General features: G+C 35.6%; 1 protein-coding gene and 1 non-coding gene across 4 annotated transcripts; both read left to right on the top strand.

Moving 5' to 3' along the window:
- The first annotated feature begins 2,249 nt into the window (after positions 1 to 2,249).
- On the top strand, positions 2,250 to 2,322 carry TRNAE-CUC. The gene has a single exon. It is a non-coding gene; the product is annotated as a tRNA-Glu (tRNA).
- Positions 2,323 to 12,590: 10,268 nt separating this feature from the next.
- Positions 12,591 to 17,995, top strand: LOC115971545. Of its 3 annotated transcripts, none has more exons than XR_004087332.1 (5): positions 12,591 to 13,814; positions 13,973 to 14,812; positions 14,898 to 15,230; positions 15,355 to 15,517; positions 17,542 to 17,995. XR_004087332.1 is itself a non-coding variant. In XM_031091531.1 (4 exons), exons 1-3 carry the CDS (start codon positions 12,885 to 12,887, stop codon positions 15,198 to 15,200), a joined length of 2,073 nt encoding a protein of 690 aa, XP_030947391.1. In that variant the 5' UTR covers positions 12,591 to 12,884; the 3' UTR covers positions 15,201 to 15,230; positions 15,355 to 16,525. The 3 variants fall into 3 exon arrangements, 1 of the variants encoding a protein (XP_030947391.1); XR_004087331.1 differs by lacking the exon at positions 17,542 to 17,995 and adding an exon at positions 16,209 to 16,525; XM_031091531.1 differs by lacking the exon at positions 17,542 to 17,995 and having other exon boundaries at positions 15,355 to 16,525.
- Positions 17,996 to 19,555: the final 1,560 nt, after the last annotated feature.

The raw sequence follows: 19,555 nt of genomic DNA, 5'->3' as shown, positions 1-19,555 counted from the left end.
TTTTCATGCGAACACAAATTTTCTCTAAATCAGTTTTTTGAGATTTATTTCAAATCATTACATGATTCATAAAATCATTTGAATTATGGTTTATAAGAATATCCATGTGTATTGAATTACATGATTTATTGAATTATTTAAACAAATTGTTGTATATATAGGTATATACAAAGATAGGTTGTAATAATGATATAAATTTGGAGAATATTCATTTGTAAAATGAATTAAATGGAATTTTGAGATCTCAAATTTTCTTTGTAAAAATTGAAGTTTCAAGATGTTCAATTGGTTGAGACTTCAGATCGATTGATTGAAGCAATGAGAAAGGCTTCTTGATCGGTCAAAGCTTTTGCTCGATCGATCAAAGTGATCAAGAAAATTGATTTGAAGCTTCTGCCTGGCTCGATTGATGCTCGATTCCTGTTCGATCGATCGAAAAGAGCCTTCGATTGATACTCGATTCCTTTCGATTGATCGAGTCTCGTAAAAAATGTTTTTGTAGAATTTTTTGTAGAATTTGTGGTAACCATTCTGAATGTTGGGAAATGTTTTAAATCTTGTAAACGGTTTTATGAGGCATTGCAACTCTCCATTGGTAATTTTTGAAATGTTATAACCCTATAGGTATAAATAGTGGTTCATGTTCACTTGATAATTAATTCATTTTTCTCCCTAAAATAGTTTCTAAGAAACACAAGAAATCCCATGGGTATTCTCCAAAATTGCTATTTGTAGAACCCAATAAATTTGGCTGTATCTTGGGGACAAATTTGTAGAAACTATTTAGCAATTTGCATATGAGGACAAATATTGTCTAAGGATAACATTCAATTGTGCCTCCAAGTTAATTACTAATTTATATTTACATGATGTGTTCATTTTGTTGTTTCATTATTACTCCTTGATTTGGTGAAATCTCCAACACAAATCACATGACTACTAAGTAGTATAAATACAAAAAGTTTATGTAGATAATCATTTGATTTGCTATGGGGTGGATTGAAAGAAAATTCTATTAATCCACATTAACTTTTATTTACATGTACTTAATAGTTATGTGACTTGTGTAAATGATTTGTCATTGCAAGAAAATTCTACTTTTCAGGAGATGAGAGACCTAGATGACATATGATAACCTCTTAAGCTTGGCAAGTAATTCTCATTTCATTGTTATTACTTGATGTTATTGGGAAACCAAAGGTTTATCTAGGTCTCTTATCTCATGAAAAATTGTATTTTTAGCATTGCCCTTTCATGCCTTACCTCTCCATCACTCTATGCATTTGATGATTCTGCTCCTGCGACATACAGCCGAATGATATGGAAGTCGGTTTTATTTGATGTAAACTTGTGCACAACACTATTAGTAGGATAGCGACCTGCTATTTTTATGAGTGATTTCGAAGGAAGATAAAGGGTGAAAGTTGAACCAAAGCCTTTTACTTAATGAAACATGATTCCTAAACGAATGTGTTGTCCCCCTAACATCAATTTACTGGATCTAATAGGCCATAGTTTGTAGTTGCAGCCAATTGCACCACAACTTGATATTCTGATATTCACCCATAACCCATTAATTTCGAATGTCTTGGTGTTTGAGGAGAAAAATAGTAGCATAGTAGCAGTCATTTTTAATTTTTTGCTATGGAAATAGTAAGCATTTTAAACATAGTCAACACGTATTCTAGTTGACAGCAAAACCTTAGTACTCCTCCACAACTTTTCAGCATGACGGCTTGAAAAAGATTTTATTTCACTCTTGATGTTTTAAATTGCTTCGATATCAATCCGACTTCTTGGTTACAAAGTATAGTGCTTCAACATTTTTTGAAAGTCCATAAACGGCTTAAAATATATATTTTTTTATACAAGTTAAAAATTCCACTTTAGGCTAATCTATGTGTATATATATGTGAAACTCTCTCCTGGAAAACTTGAATCCCGACCCTTACCCTTCACTCCCCACAATCACTTATACTTGTGGAGTGACCATTGCACCAAGAATGTAAAAAGTAAAATAAATTTAAATTGATTTTTCTTTTAGGTGTAAGTGTGTAACTTGTAAACATACTTCAAAGAGAGTATCAATGAAAAATAACTAAGATATATCCAATAACCTTTTAAATGACTGAAACACTTTTAAAACCTCATAAAAGAGCAAAATACCCCCTAAAACCAAAGGTCTCATCACTAGTTACAACTTAGTGTGATTACTTTATATTAAATGAATTAGACATCTCTTCCACAAATCCGTTGTAGTCTAGTTGGTCAGGATATTCGGCTCTCACCCGAAAGACCCGGGTTCAAGTCCCGGCAACGGAAAATAAATCCCTTTTGAAAATATTTTGCTGTCTTTTTTCTAAATTCCTTTTGAAAATTTTTTCCGTCCTTTTTCTTGGAAGAACTTTAAAAGGAAGGGATTCTCAGAATTCCTTTTACGTTGGAATTTGAATTCTCGCAATCCCCATGACTTGAAAGTTGAAAGTTCAACCTCCGGCAAACAAAAACATTCACTCGTAAAGGCTTGAACAAGTTACCACGCTTTCTTCCTATCAAAAAAAAAAAAAAAAGTTACCACGCTTTCCATTCATGACAAATGTATTTTTTTTTTTAGAATTACAGTTACTACAAGGAACCAAAACCCCTTGGCCTCCCTCAAAATTTTCTCACTTTACAAACACCAAACCTCTTCTCTTTCCATCTTCACAATCCAAAACTTGATAGTTTTGTGAAGCAAAATGAAATAAAAATTTATATTTTCATTCAAAGATCATTGTACCACACAATCATGGATTATGAATAAAACAAAATTACGTTTATGAATAGAACAAAATTACGTATCTCTCTTAGCAACCCAAGCGTATTGCCTCCCAAGGCATTCACGTCTCTTTTTTATTCTTTTTGGGTTTTCAGATGACTACAGTATCATTCAAAGATCGTTATAAATTAAAAATCTTATTTTTTTTAAGACTTTTGTAAAGCCCAAGAGAAAGAGAGAGATGGGACGTGGGTTCCTAATCTTCAACTGTAGGATCAATCAATAGCTTTTTGAACGCTATTGACTTAACTTGAAACTCTTTCAAAATTATTTCTTAATTTTCTCAACAATATCAAGAAAATATTTAAATTTTTACAGATTGTAATAATGTCCATTAACACATTGCAATTGACCCCTGAAGATTAGAGAATTACATGTAAGGTCCCATTACTTACAATTTTATATATTTGTCCTTCTACCACACTATATTCCCATAAGCCACTAAGACTGGATTAATATCATTGTCATGTTCTTACCTTATGTAATCCTTAATTTCTTGATTTCATAATTTCTATTAGACTACAAAATATCTTTGAAAAACTCTTTACACACACACACACGCACACACAATATTATATATATATTTTGGATAAAAGTTACTTTAGGGATAATAGGCTGATCTTCCCCAAGAGCTCACATCGACGGGAAGGTTTGGCACCTTGATGTTGGCTCTTCGCCACTTGGGGTTGTAGTATGTTTCAAGGATTGGGCTGTTCGAACCAAGAGATCCATGAATCGAGATCCTAATGCATATAGATACAAATGGTCTAATGGGAGCAAGAATTTCCAGGAACATTTGGAACGATTGAGTAGAAAGTTGGATCTATTAGGGATCCCTAGGGAAGAGGATTAAGTTGGCCCTTGCAAATAGCTTGATGCACTATCTCCCTTCAACCCTTTAAGCGAAATGCGGCATAGCCCATTCTATTTTTGGGTAGTTCAATCATGGAATTTCTTTGTTTCTATATTTTTGGAATATGAGAAGTTCATTCGATAAGTTTAGTAAATTATATATATATATATATATATTATTTATATATAGGTAAAGTAAACAGGCCAAAACAAATCCTTCTTGGATTGGATGGTACCAACGAAATCTAGTGCTGTGCGAAACCCCATTTATTATGGAATTATTATTGAATTAACTGATCAACTTCAATTGCATTCTCTGCTCCAATTGATGTTTTTGTTTCTGTATTCCTGATTTATCTGCTAGGTCAGTCTGGTTTTTCAGGAGCTAAAGGAAATGCATCTCAAGTACACCAATTAGTAGGATAATTTACTGAGAGTTTCCTATAAGCATTATAGACAGATAAGATACCCGAACGAGAAATTCAATTTCTCTAGTGAGTATAGAGTAAACTAGTGATTATGGGTAAACTCAAAACGGTCTATTAAGATTGGATTTACTAAATAGCAACGCAAGAAATTTTTTCAAGGATTGAGTACACCCCTCTACCATATTGGTACAAATAGAATAACCTATTTATACAGAAAAACACTTTTGAAAAAAGTTATTAGCCGGTTTTGTTTTGAGTCCAACTCCAATATGAAAATCAATTGAATATGCTAGCTTCTTTAGAAACTGGTGGATTCACTATTGAGTATTTACATATTTTATTCATGTAAATGATGGTTCAAGTTTAGAGTGTTCATTATTTTCATCTGCAACCTTTTAAGAAGAATCCCATGTTTTACCTTGATAAGCTTGTATTTTTACCAAGATCTTGATATGAGAATTCATTTCTTTTATAATCAAATGATTCTCCACCATAGGCTGTCCACATGTCTATTTGGGTTGGGTTTATGCCCAACTCAGATCGACTTGACATCTTTGAGTGGGGAAAATTATAACCCACAACCAACTCGGAAGAAACATTGAATCTGTCAAATCCGATCTCACAGATGTTGGGTGAATATCGGTTGGTTTTAGGTTTGTTATCAAGGTTGAGATTTTGCCGAATCCATTAAGATCTAGTTGAGATTTCGCTGGATCTCGAAGGATGTAGTCTAGATCTCGACGAGATCTCACCGGATCTCGACAGATTTGGTCTAGTCTCAATGGATCTTGAAAATATCTCATCTAATCTCAAGGAGATCTCATCGAATTTAAGGTTGAGAGAGAGAGAGAGAGAGAGAGAGAGAGAGAGAGAGAGAAGACGAGGGTTAGAGGATGGTAGTTTCTGGCGAGACACTGCTTAATCAAGTCGGTTTTTGTTGGGTTTCAAAACCTAAAATCGCCACTCAACCTACACCCCTTGGGTTTTGATGCTGGAGATCTGCCATCAACTGCCAGCTGCTCAGATCGAGTTGGTCTCGAGTCGATTAGTTTTGTCGGGTTCTAGGTTGGTCTGGATAGCCCTACTCCACCATAGTAAACATAGATATAAATTTGTTCCATCACAAATCTGTTAAAATCAAATGTAGTTTACAAAGTATTAGTGACAAATAAAAATTAAATTTATGTCCTTCCAATATCAAATACAAAAATTTATATTCAAGCAAAATAGGAACAATCAGCAAACAACAGAACCAATTTATATGCATTTTTATTAATTGTGATTGCAATTCTCAAAACAAAATAAAAGTGAATTTTTTTTTTTTTCAAAGTGATCCAAAAGATAAAACCTTTTACTTAACTTCAAAGCATATTTATTTATTACTTTTTTTTTTTTTGAGTAAATCAAAGTATATTTATTAGTTGTGGTTTAATCTTTGTTTGTTTGTTTGTTTGTTTGTTTGTTTGTTTTTTTTTTTTTTTTTTTTTTTTTTTTTTTTTTTTTTTTTTTTAAATAGTGGGTAGCAAAGTTTAACTCATGTATACCGAATGAAGGTGAACAAATTCTATTTTATCTTTTGCTTACAATCTCATCTATCAAACCGCAGTAACACCCTATTACGGCATTACCTATTGCAAATAACAACACCCCATCACCCTTTAATTCATTATATACATACAACCCCGTGCACATATTCAACAAATCATTCATACAAAATCCATTACATAAATACTTTTTTTTTTTTTTTTGATAACATTACATACATACAAAAGTAATGAAACGCATTCACTCGTATTATTCTTACAAAACTCACTACATTCATACAAAATCCATTTAAAACTCATGCACATATTCAACAATTCAACTCTCATACAACATTTCAAGATTATATAAGCACTAAAAATTGACTAAATCTAAGAAAAGAAAATCTGTATCAACTAAATCTAAGAAAACAATTTGACTAAATTCTAGACTATATATCTAAAGGACCAACGAAGAAAGAAGAAAGATTTTAAATGAATAAAGGTGAAGGATTCCATCCTCCCAACCAATTAAGGCCTGATTAAAATATCGATTATAAATTTGTGCAAGTCTACGGAACTATAACAGTGTTAATCCTTACCTAATTTGAATGTCTTATTTTTATTCTGTAAATTATTTCAATTTTTAAATAGAATTTTAGTCGAAATAGTACTTTAAAACCATCAAAAAACCAGATCTAGAAAAATTGGACCTAAACCAATGAACTCAATCCAAACTTGATGAAAATTAATACCTAACCAAAACCAGATATTATTTTTTGGATTGACTCAACCCGATCTATTTAATTTCTAGGTTAGATAGGGTTAACTTGCAAGTAAGATGGGTTGACCCTTTTTTTTTCTTGACCAAATGGGACAATTCACATCACACTCATAAAGGGTAATTTCTTTCATGCACTAGCCTAATAATTTAGTATGCCACGCCATTATTATTTAAAAAAAAAAAAAAAAAAAACTCTTTAACCTAAACCTAAACGTTTGGAATGTCATTGTCTTTGTCTATACTTTCGTCTCACCCTTAGATATCATCTCATTATATTAGTTCTCACAAGTTGTTGCCTCACACTTGATGTGGTTCACAACGTTTAGTATTTTTTATATATTCTTTTATGATGATGATATCATTAGTGAACCTTGTAAAGTAAACTTAACAATTTACTTATTTTTGAATTTTTTTTTGAAGTATTTTGTTTTTGGTAAACCAATGTTGATATAATATTAACTACGAATAAGTTTATTACAAAAAAGCTCGGCCTTGTAAAAAACCCGCAAGTCCTCCACCACAGCCGACGGGTTAACAAAATTAGCATAGTCAAAAGATTGGGTGGCTCTAAATTTAGCCAATGCATTAGCACATTGGTTTGCCTCCCTGAAAATGTGTTGTACAATTGATCTAAGGAGTTTCTTCAATAGGGTTCTGCAATCATTGAGCAAAGGCTCCAGCATAAGATTATTTATCGAGTAGTTATTAAGCAGTAAAACAACAAGTTCAACATCAAGCTCCACACATATAAAGGAGATCCTAAGTTGAGTATTTAGGCTGAGACCGCCCTTTAGAGCCCATTATGGTGGGCCTTTTTTGCGTCTTGGGTTGGATCGCTCTTGCCATACTGTGGCTCTATGATTCTGAAGTAGGAGAGTCGGGACTGGCCTAATTGAAACACACCTTAGGCCAGCTTGTACGCAAGTTAGAGCCCTAGCAGAAATCTTGGGGGTGTCACGTGCCCACGGCAAGAAATGTTGCTACCAAAAAAAAAAAAAAAAAAACACATTATAGTGGGAAAAACATGATACAACAGGATAACTAAAATATTTTAATTAAAATATTTTCTGTTGACAATGATAATGCTTAAACAGTTCCACAAAGGAGAAATATGATGATGTGATTATGGCAAGAATAGATTAATAACAAGAAAATAGCATTAGTCCTTAATCAACCATAACAAAAGAAAAGAGGATTAGCCTGCTAAAGGAACAAACTTGGCTCCTTGGCAGATTCAAGTCCAAGAAGAGAACCAATCTCTAATGTGGATAATCTCAGAGGGGAATCCTGCCGTAGAAGTTACTCACTTTGGAAAATGAACCTAAATGACTTAATCTCTAATTCTTAACTTGCTAGAGAGTGGGCTATTGAGAGGGAGAGAAGTGGATAGCCTATTGGTGCATGTTTTTCACTCCTATTACTCATATTTTCTTCCTCACTCTCAGTTTCCTTGTTTTCTTTGTTTTTCTTATTTATTTTCCTTTTTCTTTCTTTTTCTTCTCTGTTTTTTGTGCTCTGTGGTTCGTTGTTGTTGTTTACTATGCACGGCTATGGCCTTTTATACTGCTTGTCGTGACAAGATTTACCATTTTTACCCCTCAACTACTTTTGGCCTGTTGTGGGTGTCCTTCCCCGACAGTCCATTGGTTTGCTGGCTACCCAGCCACCAACACTACACTGCGTTGGTCGTGCCATGCCTCATTCCCAGACAAAAGTAGTTTTTGTTTTGTTTTCTACTTCCTTTGCACTTTCATTCGAATAAGGGCTAAGTTTCTCTCTTACCAACTCTTATAGCATGCACCTAGTGATTCCAGTTTATGTTTGCCTCTTTTAGGTGGTATGTCATTCTAGTAGGATATTTCCCCCAAAAGAGCTTGAGCGGAAACCCCAAAATAGGCTTCCCCCTTCTCTCCACTGCTAGACCACACGCTTTCTTACCTCAGACTTGTAGCCCACCTCCCCTGTATTGGCTGGGTATAGGCAGGGCTGGCTCAACGAATTTGGGGGTCCTAAGCGAAAGCTTTAAATGGGGCCTTTTATTATATTTAATTATAAATTCATATATTTTTTTCAATTAAAATTTATTTTTCTTGCTTTTTGAGAGGCAAAATTACTAATTAAATTTTTGCATTCAAGTAGACATTTGTAATTAAAAAATATTTATGAATAAATGAAACACAATCTATAATAATAAAAAAAAAAAAACAATTTAACTAGAATAATATAAATTTAATGTATAAAATAATAGAACCTGGTTTATCAAATGCACAATTGCAGTTTTACTTAATATGATCACTTTACACTTTAAACTTGCACAAAAAAATTAAAATTAATATTAATACAAAGTAAATTATTCTAAATTTATAATTTTATTATCAATACTCTTTTTTGTGTGTAGCATTAAACCTTTTTTTTTTAAGAAAAATGTGTAGGACTTAACTTGATTGGATCCACTAAGACCAACCCACTAGCAAAATGTGTAGGACTCAACTTGATCCACACTAAGACTAAGACCAGCCTAGAGCCCACTATCCCTCCTTGGCTCCATCCCACTAAATCTGGTTTCTTAAAAAAAAAAAAAAAAAAAAAGTGCAAGACTAGAGAAGTCTAGAATCCATACTTTAAATCTTTAAGGGGTCCATTCGGACCATTCCATAGCCAGATAGCTTTCTAGAGAATTCTAAATTTAAAACAACAAACAAAAAAGAGTAAAGAGTACAACTAAACTAAAAACCCAGCAGCTCCTCTTCCAAAAAAAAAAAAAAAAAACTCAGACACCCAATAGCTGAAGAAGACAAAAGAGGCAAAGGAAGAGAAAACAAAAAAGTACCTGAAATGAAGATCTGCGAACACTTTATTGTCAACACCAATTGATGAGTAATGTTAGAAATACTGAATGAATGTGCTGTTTTGCATTCCTATGGCACTGTTCATCAACTAACTTGTCCAGGTACCTCTCAGCAAAATGGTAGAGTCGAACGGAAACTTCGTCATATTCTTGACACTGTTCGTGCTCTCCTTCTCTCTGCCAAAGTTCCTGCTCCTTTTTGGGGCGAAGCTGCTCTTCATGCTGTTCATGCTATTAATCGCATTCCGAGTCCGGTTATCCAAAATCAAACTCCATATGAACGCCTTTTTGGGTCATCTCCAGACTATCACCACCTTCGCTCCTTTGGTTCTGCTTGTTTCGTTTTTCTTCAGCCACATGAGCATAACAAACTTGAGCCTCAGTCAAGACTTTGTTGTTTTCTTGGCTATGGCGAAACTCAAAAGGGGTATCGGTGTTATGACCCTGTCTCTCATCGCCTTCGTGTTTCCCGCAATGTTGTCTTTTGGGAACATCGCCTCTTTGTCGAGCTCTCTCACTTTCGTGCCTCCCTATCTTCCTCCTCTGTTTTAGATCTTTTTCCAGATGAGGCACATATTCCTTCTGTAGCTGCTCCTGATCCTCCTGTAGTTGCTCCTGATTCTCTTGTAGACTTCTCTGTCCAACCACCAGATATCACTGATCCCTTTCCTAGTTCACCCTTTAATGAACAGGTGGAAGATGAACAGGTTGAAGACGAGCTACTCAACCCCAACCCTGAGCTTGGGTCCCCTGCTCCTGCTCCGCCTGAAGATCTTGCACAAGACATTCCACCTCGTCACTCAACTCGAGTAAGATCTATTCCTGCACATTTACTTGACTATCATTGTTACACTGCTCTTGCTACACTACATGAGCCTCACACCTATCGTGAGGCTTCCACTGACCCTTTATGGCAGATTGCAATGAAAGAGGAACTTGATGCATTATCTAAAAATCATACTTGGGATTTGGTGACACTCCCTCCCGGGAAATCTGTGGTTGGTTGTAAGTGGATCTACAAGATTAAGACTCGCTCTGATGGGTCCATTGAGCGCTACAAAGCTCGTCTTGTTGCAAAAGGTTTTACACAGGAGTATGGGATTGATTATGAAGAGACCTTTGCTCCGGTTGCTCGTATCTCATCTGTCTGTGCCCTCTTAGCTGTTGCTGCTGCCCGTAAATGGGATCTTTTTCAGATGGATGTCAAAAATGCATTCCTTAATGGGGATTTAAATGAAGAAGTTTATATGTAACCTCCTCCTGGTCTCTCTGTTGACTCAAACAAGGTTTGTTACCTTCGACATGCACTTTATGGCCTTAAACAAGCTCCACGAGTTTGGTTTGCCAAATTCAGCTCTGATACCATGTTAGAAATACTGAATGAATGTATTGTATTTCATGAATCAAAGAATATACATCAGTGTCTTAATATAGGAGACCTATGTGTGCGGTACAAGTAAAGTGTAGTACAAGTACAAGTACAAGTGTACTATACAAGTAACCTAGTTGGGCCTAAAGCCCATAACATAATATACGTTAACAAGTAAGTCAACTAAAAGAGTGTTTTTTTTTAGAGTCAAGATGGAGAGAGTCAGAGAGTGAAAGTGTTTTTTTTTTTTTTTTCTGCCTTTTCTTATTTGTTTCTTCTTTCTGCAGTTCTGCCTTTAAGCTAAAGATTTCTGCTATTTTGCAATCTTTTCTTCTGCAAGCAAAAGATGTAGGGATGGGAATAGTGTCACTTCAGTGTGAGAAACGACTCTTTTTTTTTTTTTTCTTCAGATGATGGGAATTGGGATTAGCCTTCATGTCAGTTCACGGGTTTTTTTTTTTTTTTTTTTTTTTTTTTTTTTAGCTGAGAAAGTAATATTATATAATATATTATTATTATTTGGGGGCCTCTTACAAGTAGGGGGCCTTAGGCGGTGGCCTAAATGGCCTATAGCTTCAGTCGGCCCTAGCCTTTAAGCTAAAGATTTCTGCTATTTTGCAATCTTTTCTTCTGCAAGCAAAAGATTTAGGGATGAGAATAGTGTCACTTCAGTGTGAGAAACGGCTCTTTTTTTTTTTTTTTTTTTCTTCAGATGATGGGAATTGGGATTAGCCTTCATGTCAGTTCACGGGCTTTTTTTTTTTTTTTTTTTTAACCAGATTAAGGGATTAGCCTTCATGTCAGTTCACGAGCTTTTTTTTTTTTTTTTTTTTTTTTTAGCTAAGAAAGTAATATTATATAATATATTATTATTATTTGGGGGCCTCTTGCAAGTAGGGGGCCTTAGGCGGTGGCCTAAATGGCTTATAGCTTCAGTCGGCCCTAGGTATAGGTAAGTGGTGCTTGAGCCTTGTGTGTGCTCCACTTCCATATGAGTGCATTGCTTTTCTGACATTCATGCGTTTGCCATTGCCTATAGATTTGTCTAACTCTGTTGCAGGTTTTGGTGTTTGTTTAACTCTTGTAGCGTGGATGAGTTCTTGGATCTTCATTCTTTGCATCTCATTTCTTCTTTGGGCTGAGCATTGCTTGAGTGTGGGCTTTCTCTTCTTTAATTCGACCTATGTCTCCTTTTACTTCTGGTCCGTGGCCTTGCTAGTGCTCCCTCCATGCCACTGCATTGTTCCTGCTATGATATTGTTTACCTTTGTTTACTGTATCACTTCTGGGCTTGCTGGTTGAAATGCCTGCTATGCCAGTTTCATATGTTATTCCTTCCTTTAGTTTACATTGCCCAGTATTCCTGCTGAATTAGTCCATATAACGTCTTAGGCTTCCCCGGCCCATTTTATTCATTGGGCATCCTCGACCCGTTTCATTTTTTGGGGCATCCTTGGTTTATTTCATTCTTTCCTACTTCTTACATTCTCATGGGCTTTTGCTAAATCTTTTGGGCTTTACTAGCCTAATTACCACATCCTTTACTTTTGGGTTTATTGACCTTTAACCCAATCCCATTTACTAACTCCTTTTTTTGGGCTCCTCCGGCCCCCTTTTTGCTTTCTTTCAATTTCTTATGATTTCTATGAGTTTACTATTTCATTTTTTGGGGCTCTCTTTGGCCTATTTGCTTTTTTTAGGACATTTTTACTATTTTGTAGACCTATGGACCATTATTCCTGCCATTTTGGCCCAATGATCTTTACTTTGCTGTTTTCTTTCTCCATCTCTTTCATATTGTTGGGTTTTTTTTGCCATTGAGACTTTTTGCCAAAAAATGGACATCAACACCCATTACTCATCTATGACTCAAGAAATTATGCCCAAAGATCTGGCATATCCTATAACCCATTCATCATTCTCGTTACTATTTAGCCTGTCACCACCTGCGAATCCAGAGCTGCCAATTGCATATCTATCCGTATTAAGCTTTAGCCACCCCACTAGGGGTTTGTTCCAGCCCCGGCTAATCCAAAACTACAATATTATTATTTTTTCATGTAAAAGAATTCAAGTCTACCCAATCCAATCAACTCAATTCACTCGCAATCTATTTAAAACGACCTGCTTTTATCCAAACCCGGCCCAACCTGACCCATTTGCTAGTGATATATAAGACAGTTTAATCGAACAGTAAAACTCACCTCCCCCTCCCCCTCCACCTCCACAGCTCCTCCAGGCACAGAAGAAAACGAAAAGCCAGCAATGGATCCTCGTTATTGTGAAGAAAGGCTGAGAGATGAGGTAATCTACCTTCACTCTCTGTGGCACCAAGGCCCTCCACCAAGACCCACACCCACACCCACACCTCCACCTTTGTATCACACTCCGACCCCCACTTTCTATTACCAACAACAACACACTCCAACTCCAACTCCTCCTCTTCCTATTCCTAATCCAAACCCCACTCCCCATTATCCATTGTATCACCATCAACGCCATTACCACCAACCCCATCCTATCCCACAACCACAACCACAAACACAACAACAACAACCCTTGTTCACCCAAACAGGAAAGAGATTCAGAGAGTCCGACCCGCCTCCTGATTCGGGTCCCGAATGGCCACGCCTCAAAGACCCACCTCCCCAAACTTCATCTGGGTCTGCTTGGCCTCCCATGAAGAAGCGCACACTGCCAACAGCAACAACAACAGCGACAACGACAACAACTCAACCCTTATCGGCCGAAAGCCAGGCCTATCAAATTCAGCACAAGGCTTTCCAACCTTGCCGTGCATTTCTCCTCGTCAAGGATGAAGATGGAGATGAAGCTAGCCAAGATGGGAGTTCTTCATCTTCGGAAAATGAACAAGTTGATGAAGAGGAAGAAGAAGAAGACGACGAATTGAGTTTCTTTTTTAAGTTGTTTTCGGAGGACAGTGAGTTGAGGGGTTACTATTTGAAAAACCGTGATAATGGAGAGTTTTATTGTCTTGTTTGTGGTGCAATAGGAAAGAAGGCGTGGAAAAAATTCAAGGGTTGTGTTAGCCTTCTTCACCATTCCACTTCTATTTTGAAGACTAAGAGAAAACGGGCTCATAGGGCTTTTGCTCAGGTTGTTTGTAAGCTTCTTGGTTGGGATTTTCATCGGATTCCCAATATTGTCTTCAAACCTCAGCCTCTGCAGCTCCAGGTGATTCAAACTCTTTATTTCTTCATATTTAGTATTTGTTTACATGATCTACATAAAACAAAAACAAAAACAAAAACAAAAACAGAACAAAAAGTAGTTGCTAAATTCTTCGTGAATGGTCTGGTGGGTTGTGTTGTGTCATGGGTATTGCATTGCAGGGTGGCCCTGAGGGAATTGCTGATGATAGTAAGGATGACTCTGATGATGTTAAAAAGGATAATGCAGCAGCCTCTGTCAATGGTATTGAACAATTTGACAATTCAATCTCCGTTGTCACTGTCTGTAATGGTGAAAATGCAAACCCCAATCATCCCCAACACACTCCAATTTCTATTCCTAATCCAAACTCCAGTCCCCATTATCCATTGCATCACCATCACCACCTAGCCCCATTCCCACAATCTCAATCCCAACCCCCCACCCAAACAAGAAAGAGAGTTGGAGAGTCTGACCCGCCACTGGATTCAGGTCCCGAGTGGCCTTGCCCCCAAGACCCGCCTCCTGAAACATCATCTGGTTGGCATTCCATGAAGAAACCTGTTTCCACTCTTCAACCCTTATCGGCTGAAGACCAAGCCGGCCAAATGCAGTACAAGGCATTACAACACTGCCGTGAATTTCTCCTCGCTAGAAATGAAGACAAAGATAAAACTAGCGAAGATGGGAATTCTGAAGAAGATGAAGAAGAATTGTGCTTCTTTCTGAAGTTGTTTTCAGAGGACAGGGAGTTGAGGAGTTACTATGAGAAGTGCTATGAAAGTGGGGATTTTTATTGTCTTGTTTGTTGTGGAACAGGGAAGACGGTGTGGAAAAAGTTCAAGGGTTGTGTTGGCCTTCTTCAGCATTCCACTTCTATTTTGAAGACTAAGAGAAAGCATGCTCATAGGGCTTTTGCTCAGGTTATTTGTAAGGTTCTAGGTTGGGATCTTCATCGGCTTCCCACTAGGTTGGGTTCTTCATCGGCTTCCCACTATTGTGTTGGCCTTCCGCAGCTCCAGGTGATTTAATTCTGCATTTCTTCATATTTATTTGTTTACATTATCTTTATGAAACAAAACAAAATGAAAGTCATGGGTATTGCAGGGTGGCCCTCCGGAAATTGCTGATGATAGTAAAGATGATGATGATGTTGTTAAAAAGGTTAATGCAGCTGCCTGTGTGAATGGCAATATTGGTGAAACTAATGCAGTTTCTGTTGCTGCTAGTAGTGGTGAAGTCGCAGCAGCCTCTGTCAATGGTATTGAACAACTTGAAAATTCAACCTCTGTCATCACTGTCAGTAATGGTGAAAAAGCATTTTCTATTAATGGTAATAGTAATAGTGGTGAAAATATGGTCTCTGTTGATGGTGATCACAGCGATGCAATTGGTAAAGAAGGTTTTTGAGGTTCATCAGTATAGTGTTGTTAATTAATGGTAGGCAATGTTACTTCTATCTATCGTTTTTTAACTTATTCAATTATGTGTCTTCGTGGAATTGTGAATGGGTCTATGCATATGATATGTGTATTAACTAAATTTTAATTGTTGTGTACTGCAGAATCCTTTTACAAAGACTGATATCAATAAACAGATTTGTCATCTATAAACAAAACAAAACAGATTTGTCAGAAAAAGAACATGATAGCAGCAAGCACTCTGAAAATCTTGAGAAGGAAATGTCATCTACAGGACGGAATGAAGAGGGGGTTAGTTATATGCGGGTGAGATGATTGTTGTGAATACACAGAATTTAAAAGCTACTCTTTCTTATCTTTTTTTTTTTTTACATTTTCTTTCTTGGCATGATAGTTGACACTGTTCATTTTTCTTCTCCAGACAAATTGCTGTTAAAATTGTGGTTGCAAAATCTATATATACAAAGATTAATCAGTTTCTTAAGTTTGGTAACTTATGAAAACCCAAGTATTTTGGGCAAAAAAAAAAAAAAAAATCTTTTGAAGTCGTAGTAAAATAATAAAACCACAACAGTTTTATATAATGAGCAATATGTCCCTTAGGATTGCATTCTAATGAAGTTTCTCTTTAAAGGAAAAAAAATTGTATAAGATAGTGACATAGCTTCCCAAAAACAGGAATAGGAAACTCCATTTCCCAACTCACCACCTTCCATCTTTGCAAGAGTTACCTTAATTGCATAACCTTTCATCATTCACTTGCCTGAACACTATAATGAGGCTGCATGATAACTGACAAGTATCTGGGACTTGTGATATATATTAAACCAAAGATGTTAGATTTTTGGTTGATTTCCAGATTTTTGGTTGATTTCCTAATATTTTGCCACCTTTCATCATCCACATCATTGAGATTTATTGATTTATTTAATTTTTTAACTTCATTTCACGACTATAAACAACTGTCTCAAAAAAACTCAATGACTACATGACCCAGCAAACAGACGCAGGGAGCTTGCTCTTCTTCCTTCTCTCTCACTTTCTCACTCATGTCCGAGCCACACTATTTGCGACTCCACCACTGCCATAGCTATAGTCACCAGTGGTGGCAAAGGAGACGAAGGTGATCCACCGGCAGTGGAGGCTCCTTGGACTATGGCACAGTATTTAAACAATTTTTTTGTTCTACATAAATAGAGTAAAGTGTTGACTATTAGTTATCTCTGTATTAAAAATGTAATACCAAAATTGTTTAATCCGCAAAGCTTGATCCTTGATAGAAAGAGTTGATTATGTGTTATCTCTATTGAAATACTTATTGTCTTTGAATAATTGCCTCATGGCATCTAAGGGATGAAGACTAGAGTCAAAAACTTATGGAAGGAAAAGATTTCTTTGATGTTATATATACTGAATCAATTTTTATAGAAAATCTGGATTTATTTTAGATGTATTTAAATCAAACAAAATTAATATATATGTGTATATAATATACTTTCATGGAATATTTTTCTGTGCACTGCTCCATGAAGACTGAAAACAAACCAAAGTCTTACTTCTTGATGTTGCATGAATTATTCTGCTCAACCAATTTACTATAGTTGTTCTCAAGTCTATAAGTTTTTGGGTTCTGTTATGATTATGTGCTGCAATTTACTATTTTTGTTGGTTGATTCTGTGATAGGCCTGTAATGCTTTGCTCTCTGGAAGCTGTAATTTTGTTGTTGGTTGCTTTTGTAATGGATTTCTAAGCTTTTGCTCTCATGAAGTTTTGTTGGGCTTGTGTTTTTTTTTTTTTTTTTTTTTTTTTTTTTTTTTTAATTAAAAAAAAAATCTGAAATTTAGTAATTTTGTTCTTAAATTGCAATCATATAAAGTAATTCCTGCAAGAAACTGATGTAAGTTTTTTATTTTTATTTTTTATTGTTGCATGTTTGCAGCCTTGTTGCTGTTTTTTGTGTGTGTTGTATTTGCTATATGTAAGGGTTCTTTTATCTTCTGTGTATGATGTATTTGTTTTGAGAATTTGACTGATACAAGGTGAGCCAGGCTTCAGTTAAACTTGATTTAGTAATGTTATAAAGTTGAGCGCATTAGAGGTCTAATGGAGAGTGAGAAAGGGTGTGGAAGTGTGGGAGAATAGGGGGATTTGATGTTTGGGGGAAAAAAAGAAGAAACACTTACTGATCAATATAGCAGGTTATTATTTTCTCTCTCTTAATGACTAAGGTTGAGTATGATTCAGCAAATCCTCAATAGGTTGGGCTTATAAATCCTTGAGCCCTTTTTCAATTTTATGTTGAAAGATTCTGCCCTATTGTTTGATGCAGGAGTCATGTTTTGAAAGAGTTATTCCCATACTTGTGCTTAATTGGAATGGATAGGGAAGCTTCATATGGGATAGATATATTGGCCATGTTGTTAGGTATGGTAAAAGAGTATGATTCTAGCATGCGGTATGGTGCAAGGCTCACTCTTTTGAAAAAACTATTCCCAGTCTTGCATTTAATTGCAATTGAAACGGGGCTTCAGTACACCCTTGCTAAGGACCACTTAATGAAAGATCTATGAGAGCAACAGCTTTTAAAGATTACTAATTGGAGTAGTTGACTCTATGTTTGACATGTTATTCTCCGAACTTCTCGAATGGTGAGGCTGAGGTTCCAATGGTAGGCAATTTCCTTGGAATGGTATATGGTGCACAATGGTTGTGTTCGATGCAAAATTTGAGCTTTGCATGTGAGTTTTATTTATTAAATGTGTTTAAATGTGAATTTGGTAGCGTCATAAAGGATTTTTCATTTTTTTAAAAAAAACCTTGTATCTGAATTGAATATTCATTGATGAAGTGGAAGTTGATCCATAAGCAACCCGAGTTTCTGATCTGATCAATCTCGGTCAAAATGGTATTGTTCTTTATTTTGTTGTTGTTTTTATTAAATTTATACATTTCTTGTACATGGTTTCTCATAATTATATGGAAATTTAGTGTTATTCAATATAAAATTCTTGATATTTTAATGGCTTATTGTTGCTTAAGTTTCTTGATGACTGATCTGTGCTTAAGTAGAAACAGAAGTGGATATATGAATATCTTTCATTTCAATTTATAGTTTGTTTCTTTCGTTTCTTTTTTTTATCAAATTCGGATTTTTGTTTCTTTTTGTTATGCTAGGTTTAATGCCCATTTTGATTTACTAAGCAGAAGTTTAGGAGTCCAAGGAATACATAAATTGAACTTGAAAAGAAGGATTTGGTTTAAGGAGATTAACATTGATAAGAATTTGATGATTTATTTGATATTGACTGTCATTCTGTGGCACTCATCAAAAAAAAAAAAAAAATCTGTCATTCTGCGGCTTTATGCTGATTTTTCTAGTAATGGTGTAGCAATTTATTCTTGACCAGAACTAAATCAGTAAGTGAATAACAATTAAGGATTTAAGGTTGTGTTTGGGTGTGTGGGTCTTTTGTTGATTCTCACAGCAGTGGGTTATAGAATCAGTCTATGAGATTTTTTCGTTTAGTGTCTTTAGGATGATGTTTTCTGGTATACTCTTGCTTCAGACCTCTAAAGTTGTTAATAGAATATCAGATTTATGAGAGCAAGGGCTTTTAAAGATTATTAATTGGAGCTAGTTGACTCTATGTTTGACATGTTATTCCCTGTGTAGACAAGGTGGACACACTATACCCTATGTAATTGCCATTGCGTGCTTAAATTTTGTATTAAGACTTTTCTAGGCGTGAATTAGAACTTTGTTTTTGGTATGTTAAAAAAAAATTATGTATGAGTTGAGCTCTCAGTTTTTAGCTTCATGCGTTTCATAGTAAGAGCTTAGAGCTTGTTGCATTGTCAGTAAAGACAATTTGTTGTCTTGACTCTTGAGAACATTTAAAAAGAAACCCAGACCTGCTAGATTGGGAAGTCTTTTTCTACTCTCAAACCTTCAATTGTTAGTGAATTAGCTTAACCTTTTGCATGCATTTTACGTAGTTGAGCTAGACTCATGTTTCCTTCTTGTATAGTCACTACTTGTTATAAGATATGGCGTTTTACTTTTTGATAATCCTGTTTGGTTCGACGGAGTTAGGCAAGCGCTTATTTTAAGACCAAAACATGAAATTGGAGTAACAACCGGACTTGAGATTTAGCGTGCTAATACGAGGTTTTCTTTTTTTTTTTTGGATAAGTCGATACAATATAAGGGCAGATTTGAACTGTGAATTTTTTGGAAATACCAAAAGTGCCAACTAGTTGAGCTACATAACTCTTGATGCTAATATATTTTAGTCGGATTCAAATTGATGTGAATTAAAATTCCATAGGATTCTTGAACTTTT

This window comes from Quercus lobata, chromosome 12, assembly GCF_001633185.2.
Source record: "Quercus lobata isolate SW786 chromosome 12, ValleyOak3.0 Primary Assembly, whole genome shotgun sequence".
Taxonomy (NCBI): Eukaryota; Viridiplantae; Streptophyta; class Magnoliopsida; order Fagales; family Fagaceae; genus Quercus; species Quercus lobata.
The sequence above is the reverse complement of the archived record's forward strand: the minus strand, read 5'-3'. Positions and strand labels throughout refer to the sequence as shown.

Excerpts from the sequence above, each read along its gene's own strand:
- LOC115971545 (XM_031091531.1), top strand. The coding sequence starts at position 12,885 with ATGGATCCTCGTTATTGTGAAGAAAGGCTGAGAGATGAGGTAATCTAC. Across the intron at positions 13,815-13,972 it reads CTCAGCCTCTGCAGCTCCAG|GGTGGCCCTGAGGGAATTGC; the intron begins GTGATTCAAACT and ends ATTGCATTGCAG. Across the intron at positions 14,813-14,897 it reads TTGGCCTTCCGCAGCTCCAG|GGTGGCCCTCCGGAAATTGC; the intron begins GTGATTTAATTC and ends TGGGTATTGCAG.